Below are 19,556 nucleotides of genomic sequence, written 5' to 3' on the forward strand. Positions count from 1 at the left end.
TTGGTTCATTAAATTTTTTAAGCATTTGTAATATAATCTTAAAAACTGTAATTATGCCTGTTATTTTTTTGATGGGACACAAATTTTATATATTCAGATTTTCAGTCAATTTGAATCTTATAGAAACACCTGCACAAACTGAAGTAGTAGCCACAGAGTATGTACAAAGAAATTAAGAAATTATCTTAACTTTACATCATCTGCCAATTGTAAATTTACTGTAGTTTCTGCTGGATAAATAAAGAACATGCAGTTACGCAATGTGTTTCAGATCCCAGGATTTTCCAAAATGCTTCAAAATCAACAGGTTGTTATGAACGCAAATGTGAGAACCAACTTTACACAGAACAACTTAGGAGATGGTAGAGGCAGGATGGGGTCGGGGGTTGAGAGAGAGAGCCAGAAAGATGGAAAGGAAAACGGAAAAGAAGGAAGGGGGAAGGAAGGGACAGATCCTCCCACAGGATGTGCTGCTGAAGGTCCCACAAATGGAAACCTTTTGGAAACCAATGAAGTGACTTTTTAAGCTGTAGTATCACTGTTACAAACATCCAAAAAAGTTGCATCTTGTTAATGATGTTTAACAGGATGAATCATTGAGCAACATCTCCGGCTCTTGAAAACTAAAATTTGTGCAATTTCAACTTAGAACATACAGTGCAGAAGGAGTCCATTCGGCCCATCGAGTCTACACCGACCCACTTAAGCCCTCACTTCCACCCTATCCCTGTAACCCAATAACCCCTCCTAACCTTTTGGTCATTAAGGGCAATTTTTCATGGCCAATCCACCTAACCTGCACGTCTTTGGACTGTGGGAGGAAACCGGAGCACCCGGAGGAAACCCACGCAGACACGGGGAGAACCTGTGGGCAGCACGGTAGCCTTGTGGATAGCACAAATGCTTCACAGCTCCAGGGTCTCAGGTTCGATTCCGGCTTGGGTCACTGTCTGTGCGGAGTCTGCACATCCTCCCAGTGTGTGCGTGGGTTTCCTCCGGGTGCTCCGGTTTCCTCCCACAGTCCAAAGATGTGCGGGTTAGGTGGATTGGCCATGCTAAATTGCCCATAGTGTCCAAAATTGCCCTTAGTGTAAGGTGGGGTTACTGGGTTATGGGGATAGGGTGGAGGTGTGGACCTTGGGTAGGGTGCTCTTTCCAAGAGCCGGTGCAGACTCGATGGGCCGAATGGCCTCCTTCTGAACTGTAAATTCTGTGATTCTATGAACCTGGGACCCTGGCGCTGTGAAGCCACAGTGCTATCCACTTGTGCTCCCGTGCTGCCCAGCAAAGTATTTTTCTGCGAGCAGCACAACAGATCAACTTCTTTATGATATGAATTCTATAGTTGTTTATAAAGTTTCTTTAGATTTCAGTTTCTAATGTGTCCCAATATTGATTTAATTCTGTGTAAAATTTCTAAAAGGTGAAGGATAACCAGTGTGTTTTATTTCCTGTTTTTCTTTCTTCACTGTGATTGGTTTCTTACCCACTCAATGTCATCAATGATGCTGGACATTGGGAGATCCCCTACGCATAGCACCAGATTCAAATTAGTGTTGAGCAAAGTGAAATCCACGCCACAGAGATCGTTCATCTTTGCTGGTAGCTTTCTTCAATGTCAGCAATGAAGATTATTGCTTTGCCGCTGACCACAAAATCCAGACCATTATTTTTCCTATAATTTCTCTGTGGTCCCGAATAGTAATGTCAGTGGGAGCATTTTTAATACTGATTTTTTTTAAAAACTGTTCAGCAAATTCTTTTGTTCAATATAGATTTCCAGCAAACGGTCACAGCAACATGTTCCTTTACCATACTTTTTTTGCAAAATACAATAGATTCAAGTAAACTTAGATTCTCAAGTTGAACCAAGTTTATCATGGCAGAAGAACTGCCCTCTCTTGTACAAGATAGGCTGGGGGAACTGTATAGGCTAATGATGTTTCAAAATGTACAGAATTAAATCTGGAACCTCTCAAAACATACCTTAACGGATACATTTCCAAAAAATGATTTTCCAACAACCAGAATGTCTTTCAGTTTTTGGTTTATAGATTTCTTGCATAACCATGTTTAAAATATGGTTATCGTGAGAACATTTTGTACTTTTGAGTTACATTTGATATCAAACTGGGTGGGGAACAGAAGTTGAGGATGCAAGAAGGCCTCAAAGAGGACTTAGAAACATGGCAGATGGAATATAATGTGGATAAGTAAATAAATGTGAAGTTATTCATTTGGTAGAAAAAACAAAGGCAGAATATTTCTTGTAGAGAGGTTAGGAAATGAGGGTGTTCTTGTACAAGTCACTAAAGGTTAGCATGCAAACACGGCAAACAATTAGGAAGGCAAATGGTATGTTGGATTGAATTTTATTTATTGTCACATGTACCGAGGTGAAAAGTATTTTTCTACGAGCAGCACAACAGATCATTAAGTACATGAAAAGAAAGGAAAAGAAAATACATAATAGGGCAACACAAGATACAGATTTCCTCGTCGAGTTAAGCATTTTGAGTGATTTGCCGTTTGTTTTCAGAGAGGGTTTCATCAGAATTTCCTATTTTTTGCCCAACATTCATTTTGGAACAAAAGTGATTTTCTCGTCGATTGGATTGGATTTTGTTTATTGTTGGCCTTCATCGCAAGGATATCAGAGTGCAGGAGTAAGATGTCTTGCTACAGTTACATCGCGTCTTGGTGCTCACCTGGTGTATTGTGAACAGCAGTGTTTTTCAAACTTTTTCTCCTGGGACCCACTTTTGCCAACCGGCCGACCTTCGGGGCCCACACCAGCATACCTTTGTGAATCACACCGGCCGACCTTCGCTTACCTTTAATGCGAAAGGGAGCCGGCATGGTCCTCAAAATCTCACTCCTATCAAGGTCACAGGAGGAGAGGGCAACATGCATATCAGGTGCAGACTTCAGTCAGTTCTTCTGTGCTATCTTCATCTTTGTGGGAACGGAAAATCCAACCTCATACATGAAAGTCGTCGTGAAGGGCATCAACAAAATGCTTGTTTCATTTAGCACTGAATTCCCCTACTCCAGAATGCTGACAGCCTCATGGGCTTTTGCTATGTTTTTAATGTGCTGTCACAGGTCAGGTACAGCAGCGTAGTCTTTTTATTTGGAGTCAGCTGTAAGTTAATAACTGACACTGGGGTCTCAACATCAAAAGGAATTTTTCACCCACCACTTCTCTTTCTAAATCTGAAACTTCTCTTATTTGCCAGTGCTTCCATACATCTAACACACCTGTTATCCTTATTTGCATTGGCATAATTGACAAAACCATACCTCAAGAAGTCATCTTTATAGTGCTTTGTTCGCGAGTTAAGTTTCTTCTTTATAGGCTGTTAACCAGAGGCCCCGGAGCTCCACAAAGCTAACACCAGTACTGCTCTGTCCTGCCATGGATTCTCCTGCGCAGCTGTCTCCATGAGATTTAGATGTGAGATCCTGGCCAGTAGGTACTCTGCTTATTTTTGTCTCTGGCCATCTCTTTCTTGTAACAGAACATTTCATCTTCACAGTCCTCTTGCCTTGCTTGCTAGCAACTAGAAAATGGAAAAAGCTCCTCTTCGTGTTTTGGCGCCAAAAGTACAGAGCGCTTGACACGAAATGTACGTTTAGCGCACATGCCCTGCTCACTACTGCCGCTTATGGCCGGAAGACTGAACACAGACTTATTTTGTTCTCATTTAAAGGGTAGCAGCTGCTGCGATTCTTAATAAAAATGCCAGTAGCGGATGTTGGGCACTTCTCGGGAATGCCGTGACCAATTGCCCAGGGGTCACGACTCGCATTTTGAAAAACTGTGGTGTACAGTTTTAAGCCACGTATCTAAGGAGGGATATACCTGCCACAGAAGGGAGTGCAATGGAGGTTCATCAAATTATTTTCTGGGATAACATCAAGGAATATGGAGATAGCACAAGCAAGTGAGGTAGATGATCAGTCATGCTTGAATTGAATGGCAGCGCAGGCTTGACTCGTGAATAGCCTTCTCCAGTTCCTATGTTTTTAAAACACCAGGTTAAAGTCCAACAGGTTTGTTTCGATGTCACTAGCTTACGGAGCGCTGCTCCTTCCTCAGGTGAGGGAGGAGCAGCGCTCCGAAAGCTAGTGACATCGAAACAAAACTGTTGGACTTTAACCTGGTGTTGTAAGACTTCGTACTGTGCTCACCCCAGTCCAACGCCGGCATCTCCACATTATGTTTTTAAGGTCATGCCATCTTAAGATTGTTGCTAAAATACATTCAAACTTAATCTCCCAGATGAATTAACATAACAGAAGTAAAATTTGCCAGAATGTTTTGTAAATGAAATGAAAATCGCTTTTTGTCACAAGTAGGCTTCAAATGAAGTTACTGTGAAAAGCCCCTAGTCACCACATTCCGGCGCCTGTTCTGGGAGGCTGGTACGGAAATTGAACCGTGCTGCTGGCCTGCCTTGGTCAGCTTTAATATTTTGGAGATTGCATGGCTGCAGCAGGGGCAAAACAAAGAACAGTTGGAGCATTTTATTCTCATTTTTATGCTTAGTGTTGGTATTATCAGGTCAAATACATTTTTTACCAGTAGATTAGGCAAGTCCATCCACTCGGCTATTCATACCTCTCTACCAGCAGATACATGAAAACTGAACAATGAGGACTCCCCTGCCTACTTCCCTTCTTTTTATAAGAGAGGTGCCCCAGTTCCTGCTGCCACATCGATGGCTTACAATAGATACTAGAGGTGGGGGTGGTGAAAGGGCAGGATGGAAATCAAACTGCTGTGTTGTTCCATTCAATGGTGCTTGTATACTAATGTATACTACCATCAAAATCATACTTGGGTAAAATTGATATGATCGGAAGAAAATTTACATATGAGAATCACAATCCTTCTATGTAATTTTTTTCAAGGTACCTAAAAGCCGTTTACGATCCGAGAACACATTACTTTATTTTCCTTAATACACACTATCTGCTTCTGGTAGGTCAATTCATTACTCACCTCCTCAAAGTCTTCACTAACCCATAATGGGATGGGAGTTCCCCAGTATCTGTTCCGAGAAATGGCCCAATCACGTGCATCCTTCAACCAATTGCCAAACCTCTTTTCTCTGACAAATTCTGGTACCCTGTACAAGAAAATAATGAGAGCAAATTAAATAATTCAATTAAGGTAAAAACATCACTCTGTTAATTCAGCTTATAATCAATATTTTCTGTAGCCTTGCTTCAGAGTCAAAAAAATAATAGGTTCAAGTAAAACTCCAGAGATTGGAGCAAGTAACAGTTTGACATTCACTGTAATGAAGATTTTGGCAATGAATACTATAAGCAAGACGGCTTATGCTTTCCAATCCTCAAAGTGGCAAATTTGTTGGAACAGACTAGCAGTTTCTGGAGAAACAGTGAGTTTAGATCAGGTTGTGAATGAACTAGCAATTTATCTCAAAGCATCTTAGTTTTTTTTTAATGCATATGAACAGAGCAGCAGTTTCTGAGGGGGCTCGCAGGTTGAATAGTTGTCTGACACAGGCAAGAATATGCAAGCTGTTTCGTCAAGCATCTCTCTCTCTCTCAAAACGGTTCACCTCTTCACAAAAATTATTCCTGGGTTGGCTAACTTTTTAAAAGTGCATTTAAAAGTGGATTTTGACATGAAATGGGTTTTGCTTGAGTGGAGATAAAAGATAGCAGTTAGAATTTAGTGTTTCATTGTCACTGTTAAGCATTGTTTAACTGGCAATTGCAAGCCACTGCTTTTTATGATAATAAAGTTAATAATAGTGTGTCAGTAATAAAGTTTGTTTTTTATACCATAACCCTATTTGTGGATGGAATCACTCCTGGAGCAAAGTATCCTTTCTTCACAGTCTTACAAATTAAATTAAATATTGGGGTTTCTGTCCGGTACCCTTGCAAATGTTGGGGTTTGTTCTGGGATTGTAATACTTTTGAACTGCAGATTCTGCTACATGCTGGACAGATGGTGCTTGGAGGGTTAGGTAGATAGGTTGTTTGTGCCTCTGATGCCTCAGCTTTGCTTCTGCACATTCCCAATGAGATTTCTTGATGTGTTTGGTGCCTTCCTGAACAAACTTTCTCCATTTTGGTTGGGCACAAACCAATGTCTCCCATGAATTGGAGGTATGTTTGTCCTCTTCAGGGATGTTTTGAGGACATCCTTAAAGTATTCGCGTTATCCTCCTGGGAGTCGCCTGACGTGATTGAGATTAGAGTACAGTAGATGCTTTGGGAATTTGGTGTCAGGCACACAGACGATTTGTCCCACTCAGCAGAGCTGCTTTTGAAGCTCTTTGAAGCTGGGTACGTTGGCTTGGGAGAGGACACTGCTGGAGGACCATCTATCTTGCCAGCAGATTTGGGGGATTTTATGAATGCACTTCTCCAGTGCTTTGAGGTGCCTGCCATCGGCTATCCAAGTCTCTGAAGCATAAAGGAGCGCAAGGCCCTGCTGCCTGGCAGCATCCCTCTAATTCTGTGCCATCCATGTACTGAATGAATTTTGGTTGACCTACAGCTGCTTGATTGAGGCTTCCAGGCAGTGACAGGTGGAAATCCAGTCACAAACCAGTTAACAGCTTCACTCCCTGTCAACTCCGCAATGCGGGTGGCAGAGCAGGAAACCCCACCATCCGAAAAATCCTGTCTAAGTTATAATCTTATGGAAAGAATATCAACTAGGTGATTAAGAGAACACCACACATGAAAGATTATTTTTTCAATTATTATTTAGGGCCGAGAATGTTTAAGTGTGCTGCTCTTCATAGGCTGTGCTCGACCGCACACTTGCACAGTTTACAGGGAACACAGTTGTCCTGGAACCCATGACCTGAGTCTCAAGTTTAAGATCCTGGTCCTCAAATATTTGTTTCCTCAGTTGGTAAAAGGCCAAGCTGGCACATGGGAGGGAATGAAGAATTTTGTCATCAATGTCAGCCTTTATTAAGAAACGGCTCCAAAGTCATGGAAAATGGTCCACATTGATCATAATCGACGGGGAAAGGGGTTTTGGAGTGGCTGGACTTTGGTTTTCTAGATGTTTATTTAAAGGCCCATTTTCTCATATACTTCAGAGATGGGAGTCAACAACAACCTGTTCTATTTCCGAGTGAGCACTGAGTCAACTGCATACTGAAGTTCTCGGAGTAAGATGAGAACAGTTAAAAATGTATTTTTTAAAAATTCATTTAAAAGATGTAGGTTAGGCCAGCATGAATTGCCCATCCTTAGTTGCCATTGAGGTGGTGGTGATGGGGCGGCACTGTGGCTAGCACAGCTATCTCACAGCGCCGAGGACCCAGGTTCCATCCCGGCCCCAGGTCACTGTCCATGTCATTCTCCCTGTGTCTGCGTGGGTCTCACCCCCACAATCCAAAAAGTTGTGGTTAGGCCAACCCGCCATGCTGAAATGCCCCTTAATTGGGAACAAAAGAATTGGGTATGCTAAATTTATATATATATATGTATATATATAAATATATATATATATTTTTTAAAAAGAGGTAGTGGTGGTGATGCCGCCTTCTTGAACCGCTGCAGTCCCTGCTGTGTAGGAACACAGTGCTGTTAGGGAGTAAATTCCAGGATTTTGACCCAGTTAAAATGGAGGAATGGAGACACATTTCCAATTCAGGGTGGTGAGCGACTTTGAGGGGAACCTCCAGGTGGTGGTGTCCCAGGTATCTGTTGCCCTTGTCCTTCTAGGTGGTAGTGGTCATGGGTTTGGAAGGTGCTACCTCAGGAAACTTGGAGAGTTCCTGAAGTGCATCTTGTAGACAGGAGGTGCTGCTGCCACTGTTCATCGGTGGTGGGAGGTTGAACGTTTGTGGAAGAGGGAGCATTCAAGTGGGCTGATTTGTCCTGGATGTTGAGTTTATTGAGTGTTGTTGGAGCTGCACTCATCCAGACAACTGGAGAATATTCCATCACACTCCTATCTTGTGCCTTATAGATGGTGGACAGGCTTTGGACATGAGGTAGGTTACTCGCCGCATGATTCAGAGCCTTTGACCTGCTCTTGTAGCCAGAATATTTATATGGCTGGTCCAGTTCAGTTTCTGGTCAATGGTAACCCCCAGGATATTAAGGAGGGCAACACAAAGATTCCAGCAAAATATGTTGTAAAGCATGCGTTTGCATAGGTCACTCCAGCCATAATTTTCTGCACCAGAACTACCCAATGGCCGCAAATGTACCATTACCCATATCCAGACAGACAATTCCGTTCAGTCTTCAGGAGAATACTGTCAAGGTGCCATATTTCAAATATGTGAAACTGAGGTTCTGATACTGCGAAAGGTGCCATTAAATGGAAGTTCTTTTTCTAATCTCTGTAAATCCTTCATTCAAAATGCTACTGGTTCAAAGCTTGCATTCAGGTTCTTTAGTACTCTGTGATTACAGAAGTGCAACGGCAATGAAATGGCATCCGCTGCAGTATTCCCCCTTGCTCGGATATTCTTTCCTAGCTTTTGCCACTAACCATGTTGAAATGAATGCTTGGTATTTGGATTCCAAATAGTGTCCAGTGATACCAATCTTCTCATCTCTTTATATGCAGGTAGTTAACCACATGCATTTCACGCCTTGCACAATTCAGAAAGTGAATGTAATCTCAACGATCTGTTCTTTGTGCTCCAGCAAGGCAAAGGAGGAATTGGAAACCAACAATTAAAATATTGGTGTCAACTGATGCCATTCTGATTCAGGACAGTAGGTACTTGTAACCTCCTATTTAAAATGTAATTGTCACTTAAAAACCTGGTGGAGTGAATCAGCTAAGTTAACGGAGTGGAGCACACAGAAACAGGACTTTAAGCTGATGCACGTTTTGAGTGATTAAAAGAAAATACAAATTTATCACTTTTTTAACATTTTAAAAATATTTATGAGATCGAGTGGTCCCCAAATTTTAAAGAAACCTGCTGAAAGAAACCTGCTGTGGTGCAGAATTAGTGTTGTAGAAGCTGGCCAACAATGCTCTATGATTCTAGTTTTCAGTCAGATTCACCAAGTTAACTGTATTACCCTCATTTAAAGCAGAAAAATAAAACTAGGGACAGCTACAAATACACTATTCTCGGAAATGCATTTACTTCAGATTTTGGACTTCGGTATTTAATTTACATTCGATCTCTTCCATCAAATAATGAGAAAAGAGTCTACTTTTTTTTTTAAATGAAAAAGTTATTTTTTGATTAGTTTATCAAATGGGTTGGTATCGGCCCATTGTTTATTTTGAACGGAGCTGTGTCAAATCATTAGAAGATTTATTTGTTTTTAACCACCTGGATAGGAAAATATTCCAGTACATTTAAGTGCTTAAATATGCACCCCCTCAAATAAATCTTGCGCACAATATACTGTTGGCAATTAGTTCTAGTTAATAGTCTATAATTCAATATTAAAGTTGCTATTAATTTATAATTTTAGAACTTATTTTATTCATGCAATTAAAGGTACAACAATTTTTTTTTTGGGGGGGGGGGCGGGTAATTGGTGGTTAGTCAGTGAACTGTTAGAATGATCCTTTGCAAACTAAGAAAAAGTTATTTTATATTGTATCTTCTAAAATAAATTATGGGAAAGTACAAGAAACATTTGCGTGCATAAGAGGTCCAAAGAAAAATGTCATCTTCAAATGCATTCATGGTACATTTAATCTACCATTTTGCTGGTCAGCAGAACAGTTGTAATGAAAAGTCAGCAATCTGAAATGTTAACTCTTGTTTTTATCTCCACAGATGCTGCCAGAGCTGCTAAGTATTTCCAGCATTTTCTGTTTTTATTTCAGGCTTCCAGCACCCAAAATATTTTGTTTTTATTTCCCGGAGGTTACAGCCATTACATCCCCTCAGGCAAATTGTAAAACTCTCCATAGCTTCTACCAATGCTGCTCTGTGGGCAGAGTGAAGTTGAAGGACAATGCCAGAGATAGGGCCAGAAGTATAAGCACAAACTATTTTCCTTCAGCTTGCCTCCTCTCAGTGATGCATTTGCTTCCCAGGGCCAATTTTTAAAAAATATTCTAATTAAGGGACAATTTAGTGTGGCCATTCCACCTACCTGCACATCTTTGGGTTGTGGGGGTGAGACCTAAGCAGAAAAGGGGAGAATGTGGCCCAGGACCAAAATTGGCAAATCAATATCTAGCATTATTTATTCAGTTTTATCTGTCAGATCTTAGAATCAGACTTGCTTGCTTTGAAATCTGACTCGAGTCTTTTCTGAAATATCAATATGTTTTGACATGGTTTTAAAGCCATTTGTCAATATATACAATAATACGGAGATTGATTTGAGTATTGCGAATAAAAAAGACCTGTTGTCAAAACTTGTTGTCTTCAAATGGTGGCCTTCGGCCAGTTCATGAGTTTGCATGTGACAGAGAGAGCAAGATCTGATCAGGGTAGCCATCACCCCTCAGGACGGTTTTGAAGCACCTTATTTTAGCAGCAAGCTTGCACTGTGAGCAAATGGCTCAGGCCTTATAGTTAATAAGGCCAATCTTAAAGTGCATGACAAAATTATTCACTGACTTTGTGATAGGAACCAAGATTTCCCCTCTCTCATCTTGATCCACAAAGAGGGGCTTCCTTACCATCCAAATTCCAATTCTACACCCAAAATATAAAGCTGAATTTTACTTGGCAGGCAGTGGGACCAGTTGATTTCCTTCCCAAAGAGCTATCAGCCAGAGGGCAGGCAATCACGCATCTTCAGCTGTGCCACTGCTAATGGTGGCCATTGCTGGGCTGCACCTGGAGAATTAGGGCACTGCAATGACTAGCACCCTCAAAGAGGGGTGAATGGGGTTGGGTTTCTGGAGCAGGCCCAGATCAGCGGGGGGGTCTCAGTGTACATGCAACACCTATGTTGCAGGAGGGATAATTGCCAGAGGGCTCCTCCATGACCAAAGAGCATCCATAAAGCAGGCCACCTCTTTTCACACTCACTCAGAGTCCACGTGGAGGCCACTGGACAATCTTCCCCACACAGCTGTGCCTGCCCCCCATTCCCATCCCCAAGGTGCTGGCAAAATGCCTGTGGAGGTATAAAGCAATCCTTAATTGACCATTTGAGTGATTCACTTGAGCTTCAGGTGGATGGCCATCTTTTCTGCCACTGGCAAAATGGCATGGGGATGGGAAGGCATCAAGCACACCTGCCCCCAAAGGACTGGTAAAATTCAGCCCATTAATTTTCCTCTTTTCAGAAATTGACCTTCCTGCTACCTATTCCCAGTATTTTATGTTTCTGTCCAATACTTCTAACATTTGCAACTTTCCTTTACATACAGTTTCTTGCATTAGTCCTAAATCAGGTTCCAATAGCTGAAGACATACCCAGAGATCTGAACTAGACACTTTTGACAAAGGGCCATTAAAATATAGGCTTGCTCAAGACATCATTTTTGCCTTCCACATAAAGTGGAGGACAAATAACATTAAATGGTCCCACCTAGTGGTATAAATGCACATTACACTGAACTAAAAGTCTGATGCAAAGTCAAACTTGCATAACACGCTTCACACCAACTCTGTGCCAGAGGATCAGGTGGATTAATTGTACTGTCATGCCCACAAGACAGTGAATTTATGCCTATCTGGTGGTTTGGTTTTATTTCATTGAATTGTGAAGACTTGGTGTCATTAACGTTGAACCATGGACAAGTTTTTATTACAAGGTCAATACAAGTGTCTGGCGAGTTTCTGCTTAATTTTTACCATCCAGTCAAGTTGATTTCTCTCAGCGAGAAGAAACTATACATAAGAGGTCACCGATAATGGCAGAGATTTTGCAAAGTAGAATTCATTCAATTTATTTTTAAAAGCTTCTCAGGGCCGCAGCATTCTGCCCCATGATATTCCCAACAAAAAAACTTGTCACAGAAAGCAGCAGCCAAACGCCAGACATAGTTAGAATTGAACAAAGCAATAGCTGCATACTCACCATGGATGTGGCAAAAGGATTTACTGCCAAAATCTCAGTAACATAGTAGGTAAAACAAATCCATAATTGATATCTCAAAGTCAGCGGAAAACTATTTTACAGGTAAAATAGAACCTAATATAACGTTTCTACACATGTTGTTTACACTGTAATAATTGGAGAATGGTAAAGGTAACTTTAAGGGATTTATAATTGGACTGATAAGCATTGGAAATAAAGTATAGCTTTAATTGGGTTTAATTTAATGTTTCTGTGCCTGGAAGGTTAAACTTGTAATTTGATTCATGCCGGAGAATGGTGTTTGTATGTCTGGGGATTGGTTAAGTTCCAAATATGTTTCTATTGTGTTTCGCCAAGTTCAGGTGTTTCATTCGGGGCTGGATGCCAAAAATCGGGGGGTGGCGATCTTGGTGGGAAAGAGGGTGTCGTTCGAGGCGTCGAGCATTGTGGCAGACAATGGCGGCAGGTACGTAATGGTAAGTGGTAAGCTGCAAGGGAAGAGGGTGGTGCTGGTCAATGTGTATGCCCCGAACTGGGACGATGTGGGTTTTATGCGGCGCATGTTGGGTCGGATCCCGGACTTGTAAGTGGGGGACCTGATAATGGGGGGACGGGGGGGGGACTTTAACACGGTGTTGGATCCTGCACTGGATCGCTCCAGGTCTAGGACGGGTAGGAAGCCGGCGGCGGCTAAAGTGCTGAGGGGGTTTATGGACCAGATGGGAGGGGTGGACCCTTGGAGATTTGCAAGGCCGGGGGCTAGGAAATTTTCATTCTTCTCGCATGTTCAGAAGGCTTATTCCCGGATCGACTTTTTTATTATGAGTAGGGCGCTGATAGCGAGAGTAGAGGATAGAGTACTCGGCGATAGCCATTTCGGATCACGCCCCGCATTGGGTAGACCTAGAGCTGGGGAAGGAGAGGGACCAGCGCCCATGGTGGCGCTTGGGAATTGGGGCTGTTGGCGGACGAGGAGGTGAGTGAGTGGGTCCGAGGAAGCATAGAGTTACCTGGAGGCCAACGATAACAGGGAAGTCCGAGTGGGGATGGTCTGGGAGGCGCTGAAGGCGGTGGTTAGGGGAGAGCTGATCTCCATTAGGGCCCACAAGGAGAGGAGAGAGCAAAGGAAGAGGGAGAGGCTGGTGGGGGAGATGGTGAGGGTAGACAGGAGTTATACGGAGGTGCCTGAGGAGGGACTGTTGAGGGAGAGGCGGAGGTGCCTGAGGAGGGACTGTTGAGGAAGAGGCGTAGCATCCAGGCCGAATTCGACCTATTGACCACCAAGAAGGCGGAGGCGCAGAGGAGGAAGGCCCAGGGTGCGATTTACGAGTATGGGGAAAAGGCAAGTCGGATGCTGGCGCATCAGCTTCGGAAGCGGGACACAGCTATGGAGATCGGGGGAGTTAAGGATAGGGGAGTGTGGTGCAGAGTGGGGTTGGCATCAATGGGGTCTTCAGGGACTTCTACGAGGAATTGTACCGATCCGAGCCCCCACGGGAGGAGGGAGGGATGGGCCGCTTTCTGGACCAATTGAGGTTTCCGAAGGTGGAGGAGGGACTGGTGGCGGGATTGGGGGCCCCGATTAGGCTGGAGGAGCTGGCCAAAGGGATAGGGAGCATGCAGGCGGGGAAGGCACCGGGGCCGGACGGTTTCCCGGTCGAATTCTACAAGAAATATGTGGACCTGTTGGGCCCGTTGCTAGTTAGGACCTTCAATGAGGCAAGGGAGGGGTGGGCTTTGCCCCCGACGATGTCCCGGGCACTGATCTCCTTGATCCTGAAGCGGGACAGGGATCCGCTGCAGTGTGGGTCTTACAGGCCGATTTTGTTGTTAAACGTAGATGCCAAGGTGCTGCCGAAGGTCTTAGCCACGAGAATTGAGGATTGTGTGCCGCAGGTGATCCACGAAGACCAGACGGGGTTAGTGAAGGGGTGGCAGTTGAAGGCGAATGTGCGGAGGCTCCTGAACGTTATTATGATGCCGGCGAGGGAGGGGGAGGTGGAGATAGTGGTGGCGATGGACGCTGAGAAGGCCTTAGATAGGATAGAGTGGGGGTACTTGTGGGAGGTGTTGAAGATGTTCGGGTTTGTCAGGTGGGTTAGGCTGTTGTACGAGGTCCCGATGGCGAGTGTGGCCACGAACAAGAGGAGGTCTGAGTACTTTCGGTTGCAACGAGGGACGAGGCAGGGGTGTCCCCTGTCCCCCCTGCTCTTCACACTGGCAATTGAACCCCTGGCTATGGCACTGAGGGAGTCGAGGAACTGGAGGGAGTTGGTGCGGGGTGGGGAGGAGCATAGGGTGTCGTTCTATGCGGACGACTTGCTGCTATATATGGCGGACCCGGTGGGGCGAATGCCGGAGGTAATGAGGATCCTCAGGGAGTTCGGGGATTTCTGAGGGTACAAGCTCAACATGGGGAAGAGCGAGTTGTTCGTGGTTCATCCAGGGGACCAGGAGAGGGGGATTGGCGAGCTCCCACTAAAAAGGGCAGAGAGGAGCTTCAGGTATTTGGGGGTCCAGGTGGCCAGGAGCTGGGGGGCCCTGCATACATAGACTTAATTTCACAAGACTGGTGGAGAAAATGGAGGAGTTCAAGAGGTGGGACGCGTTGCCGTTGTCCCTGGTGGGTAGGGTGCAGTCAGTTAAGACGACGGTGCTCCCAAGGTTTTTGTTCCTGTTCCAGTGCGTCCCCATTTTTATCCCGAAGGCCTTCTTTAGACGGGTCATCTGGAGCATAATGGGGTTTGTGTGGGCGCGAGGGACTCCGAGGGTGAGAAGGGTGTTCCTGGAGCGGAGTAGGGATGGGGGGGGCTGGCACTGCCCAACCTCTGTGGGTACTACTGGGCCACCAATGCGGCGATGGTGCGCAAGTGGGTGATGGAGGGGGAGGGGGCTGCATGGAAGAGGCTGGAGACGGCGTCTTGTGAGGGCAGGCGTCAGGAGGCGCTGGCAACGGCACCGCTGCCGCTCACTCCAATGAGGTATACTACGAGCCCGGTTATGGCGGCTACCCTCAAAATCTGGGGGCAGTGGAGGCGGCACAGGGGGGAAGTTGGGGCCTCGGTGTGGACCCCAATACAGAGGAACCACTGGTTTGGCCCAGGGAGAACAGATGGAGGGTTTTTGAGGTGGCACAAGGCAGGGATAAGAAGATTGGGGGACCTGTTTGTGGATGGAAAGTTCGCGAGCCTGGGTGAGCTGGAGAAGTATGGGCTCCCCCCCGGGGAACACCTTTAGATATTTACAGGTAAGGGCGTTTGCCAGGCGGCAAGTGGTGGAATTCCCGCGGCTGCTGCCACGCACAGTACAGGACAGGGTGCTCTCGGGGTGTGTGGGTTGGAGAGGGGAAGATCTCAGCAACTTACCAGGTGATGCATGAGGAGGAGGCGGCCTCGGTGGTAGAGTTGAAAGGTAAGTGGGAGGAGTTGGGGGAGGAGATCGAGGAGGGGACATGGGCAGATGCCCTTGGGAGGGTGAACTCTTCCTCTTCGTGCGCGAGGCTCAGCCTCATACAGTTTAAGGTGCTGCACTGGGCACACATGACCGGGACAAGGATGAGCCGGTTCTTTGGGGGTGAGGACAGGTGTGTTTGGTGCTCAGGGAGCCCAGCAAATCACACCCATATGTTCTGGGCATGCCCAGCGCTGGAGGAATTTTGGAAGGGCGTAGCGAGGACGGTGTCAGGGGTGATAGGATCCAGGGTCAAACCGGGCTGGGGGCTCGCAATATTTGGGATTGCAGGGGAGCCGGGAGTGCAGGAGGCGAAAGAGGCCGGTATTCTGGCCTTTGCGCCCCTGGTAGCCCGGCGAAGGATTCTTCTTCAGTGGCAGGATGCAAGGCCCCCAAGCATGGAATCCTGGATCAATGATATGGCGGGGTTTATTAAATTGGAGGGGGTGAAATTCACCTTAAGGGGATCGGTACAAGGGTTCTTCAGGCGGTAGCAACCGTTCTTGGACTTCCTGGGAGAACGGTAGACAATGGTCAGCAGCAGCAACCCGGGGGGTGAGGGGTTCTATTTTATTTTTGTTTGTTTACACTGGAGGATCTGAGTGGGTGTATAGATCAGCTATGTTTGCTTTGTGTTAATTCGGGGTGTTAATTTATTACTTATGTATAGGGGGGAGGGGGGCACGGGGTTGTTTTATTTCGTTCTGCATTTAGTTCTATTGGGTTTCTTTTTCATTCTGGTGTTGATATTTTGTGAAAACCTCAATAAAAATAATTTTTTTTAGAAAGACAATGCTACGGTGTGAAGAATAAATAGTAGTAGCAGGGGCGCTGCTTAGCAACAGGAGGCCATCTTCCTTTGTTCTTAGTTTTAACTGGAAGCCGGAGCAGTTGGAGAAATGTAGAGAGCAAAATGGTAGCTTTCACAGCTCTGCTAGAAGCAATCAGTTGAGAAGGCTAGAAAGGGAACATTTCTCACAACTTTGCCAAAAGAGAAAGCATTCCGGGGAGTGATGAGCAGCTTGTTAAGGAAACTAGAGAAATTAAGAGACATTTCCAAAAAGTATGAGGTTAAAGATACTGGAACAGAGATCTGTTTGGTAAAAACTGACAGAAATGCCAGAAAGATACCTGAAATGATTTTCAGGTTTTGAGAGATTTTACTACAGCCTGTGGAACGCCCGTAAAATCATTGTGGAAATCAGTGGTCGGATCTCAAGTGTGTGTCAAAGCCTGTAAGACAAAGAAATCGTAAAAGGGAATGTGTAAAGTCCTGTACTGGATTCACTGTTAAAAATGCAGTTGAAGCTTTGTCTGAAAGTTTCATTTGTAAGCCCTAGACTGGATTTCAGAATGCAAACTACCAAGGGAAAGTATTATTATGATAGAGGATTTTAAAGTGTGTTTTTCGGAGCGGAGTTTGGAAACTCTCATGCGACAATCATCTGGGGCGGGGGTGGGGGGGGATTCTGAGGAGACATCTGCAGACCTGGGGTTCAGAGTGGAGTGTGTTTGACCACGTCATCGTGTGCGCTTAAAAGGAACTGCGCGCGCTAATGGGACCATTGTAGCTTAAGATATACCATGTAATCCATGTTAATCATAAAAGGTGTGTGTATTTGTTAAGCTAAGGGGGGGGAATAATATTTCCATTTTTTTCATGGGGTCCTGTGACTCTGTTCCTCCCCAAAAAAGTAAAAGTTACAGTCTTTTGAAACAGGGTTCCATTCTGGGATCATCCCGTCCAGTTATATCACCAACTGGGATTGTAGCAATGAATCTAAATTAAAATTAGTAGGAAAGCCTTCTTTTAAAGTGCATCGGCAGGGAGAGAAATAATTAGCATTTCAGGTCTTCGCAGCAGCATCTGCAGCACAGTATTTTGCTCTTGCCTTCTTTTAAGTTCGCTTCACTTGAAAAAAAATGGCAAATATTTTATGATGCCGATACATTAATGCACAAATCAAAATGAAATTAATTTTGCTTACTTGTAATAAAGTAAGAAAGAAAGATGATAAGTGTTAATAACTGCATTTTTTAGCCTTAGTAAATACTAGATTAACTTTGCTTTCGGGCAGCAAAGTGGCGCAGTGGTTAGCACTGCTGCCTCATGGCACTGAGGGCCCGGGTTCGATCCCGGCCCTGGGTCACTGTCTGTGTAGTGTTTGCACATTCTCCCCATGCCTGCGTGGGCCTCACCCCACAAACCCAAAGATGTGCAGGTTAGGGGGATTGGCCACACTAAATTGCCCCTTGGTTGGAAAAATAATTATTTGGTGCTCTAAATATCTAAAAAAAAAACTTTGCTTTCAATAAAGCAGCAAAACCTCAAGCATAAAATAAATAGAACAGACAACTGTTTACTGATATTCAGTTAGCTATATGAACAATGAAAGGCTCTGGGGCAGCACGGTGGCACAGTGGTTAGCACTGCTGCCTCACGACACTGAGGTCCCAGGTTCGATCCCAGCTCTGGGTCACTGTCCGTGTGGAGTTTGTACATTCTCCCCTTGTTTGCGTGGGTTTCGCCCCCACAACCCAAAAGATGTGCAGGGTAGGTGAATTGGCCACGCTAAATTGCCCCTTAATTGGAAAAATGAATTGGGTACTCTAAAAAAAAAAATTATGAAATATTAAAAAAAACAATGAAAGGCTATAAGTTGATAGCACCACAGTTTTAAAACTGGTTCCAAAACTCTACTGCTTCTCAAAATATCTCCGAAACCAACTTTTCTCTAACATAGATTTTTTTTTTTTTTTTTAATCTTTTTATTGGCATTTCCCATATTTATAAACAGAATGTAGTCCATTTTCAATAGCTCTGAAATGCCAACCTCACATGATCACAGCAATATAGTAAAATTTCTTATAGGATTATAAATATGTGTGGGTGTATTTTCTTCTCTAACATAGTTTAATTAACAAGCCAGGCCAACAGTTACCTCAGTTCTGTGTTCCTGCCCAATTTAAGAGTAAGTTTGAACAAAAGTGCAAACTCTAGCCACAAGGCATCAAAGTTGCGAGAAACTGCAGGAAACATCATCTGGATCATCTCCTAGATCATCCAATTATAACAAACTCAATTTTTAGTAAAGGAAAACATTTTAATTCACTCAATTATGCAGTAACTGTTAAATACTAACTTAATCCAGTCAAAATTAAAACAAATTTGAAGAATTTTTTTTATTTTTTTATAAAAGGTTTAATGCTAGTTTTAAAAGAACGATGAGATCATTCTTCAAATTGCTTCAGTCTTAAGTACTGGACATGAACATTGCTAAATCACGAAGAACGCCATGAATCAACACTGCTCACTGCTTCAGATTTTGAAGAGCTATAGTTTTCCTTAATTGTTAACAGCAACATTACTGTTATTTCATCTCGAACAATCAAAAACGTAATTTTTCATAAAATGACAAAGACTCCAGATAGCAGATTAAGTCACTATTTTGAATGTGGGTTACAAAATCAGTGTTTTTCAAATGTCTTTCCCGAAAGAGCACGAAGGTCCGCTCCCCGATCCTCGTAACCAGAGCCGCACATTCCTGGACACTAAGGGGCACCTGACCGAACACGGACGCGCGCGCACACACACATCCTTATTTCAATAACATACTGTAATGTGAGATTTGGAAAATAGAACCCGTAACCCACTTTCCTTGGTCAATTTGGAAATATTTGGTACAACGGCTAAAACAAAGAAAGGTTTCTGCCTCAAATACAGAGTCCTACCAAAATGGTTGTCCGATTAAGCCAATAACTGCATAAAACTAATTTCAAATAATTACAGATTAAGTTTATAAACAACATACAGGATACAGAACATTTCTTCCCACACATACGCAATGGGGATAAACAGGATCTTACCCTGGAGCATTCCTTCAAAGCAGCATCAAAACATACATAACTCTGTTCATCTGTCTACTTACTGATTTATTTTCAACGGTTTATTATGACATAGCAAACTGAAGTATCGCCATTTTTAGTGGTAGTGTCAAGGCAACAGAAAAGCTGCAGGGGGCCTGATGATTCATAATTTCCATTAATACATGGATGAAACACAAAGCATGAATTTTGGTAACTAGGAGTCCTAGAATTCAAGGCCAGTTATTAAAACATTGGGGAAA

General features: G+C 43.9%; 1 protein-coding gene across 2 annotated transcripts in view; it reads right to left on the reverse strand.

The window, feature by feature from the left end:
* The window catches only part of iars1 (isoleucyl-tRNA synthetase 1), a 330,949-nt gene that overhangs the window by 152,227 nt on the left and 159,166 nt on the right, over positions 1-19,556 (reverse strand). For both annotated transcript variants that reach the window (XM_072472632.1, XM_072472633.1), the window contains exon 14: positions 5,009-5,135. In XM_072472632.1, the coding sequence (XP_072328733.1) occupies positions 5,009-5,135 (127 nt within the window). The remainder of the gene's footprint in view (positions 1-5,008; positions 5,136-19,556) is intronic.

Source organism: Scyliorhinus torazame, chromosome 13 (genome assembly GCF_047496885.1).
Source record: "Scyliorhinus torazame isolate Kashiwa2021f chromosome 13, sScyTor2.1, whole genome shotgun sequence".
In the NCBI taxonomy this organism is placed as follows: Eukaryota; Metazoa; Chordata; class Chondrichthyes; order Carcharhiniformes; family Scyliorhinidae; genus Scyliorhinus; species Scyliorhinus torazame.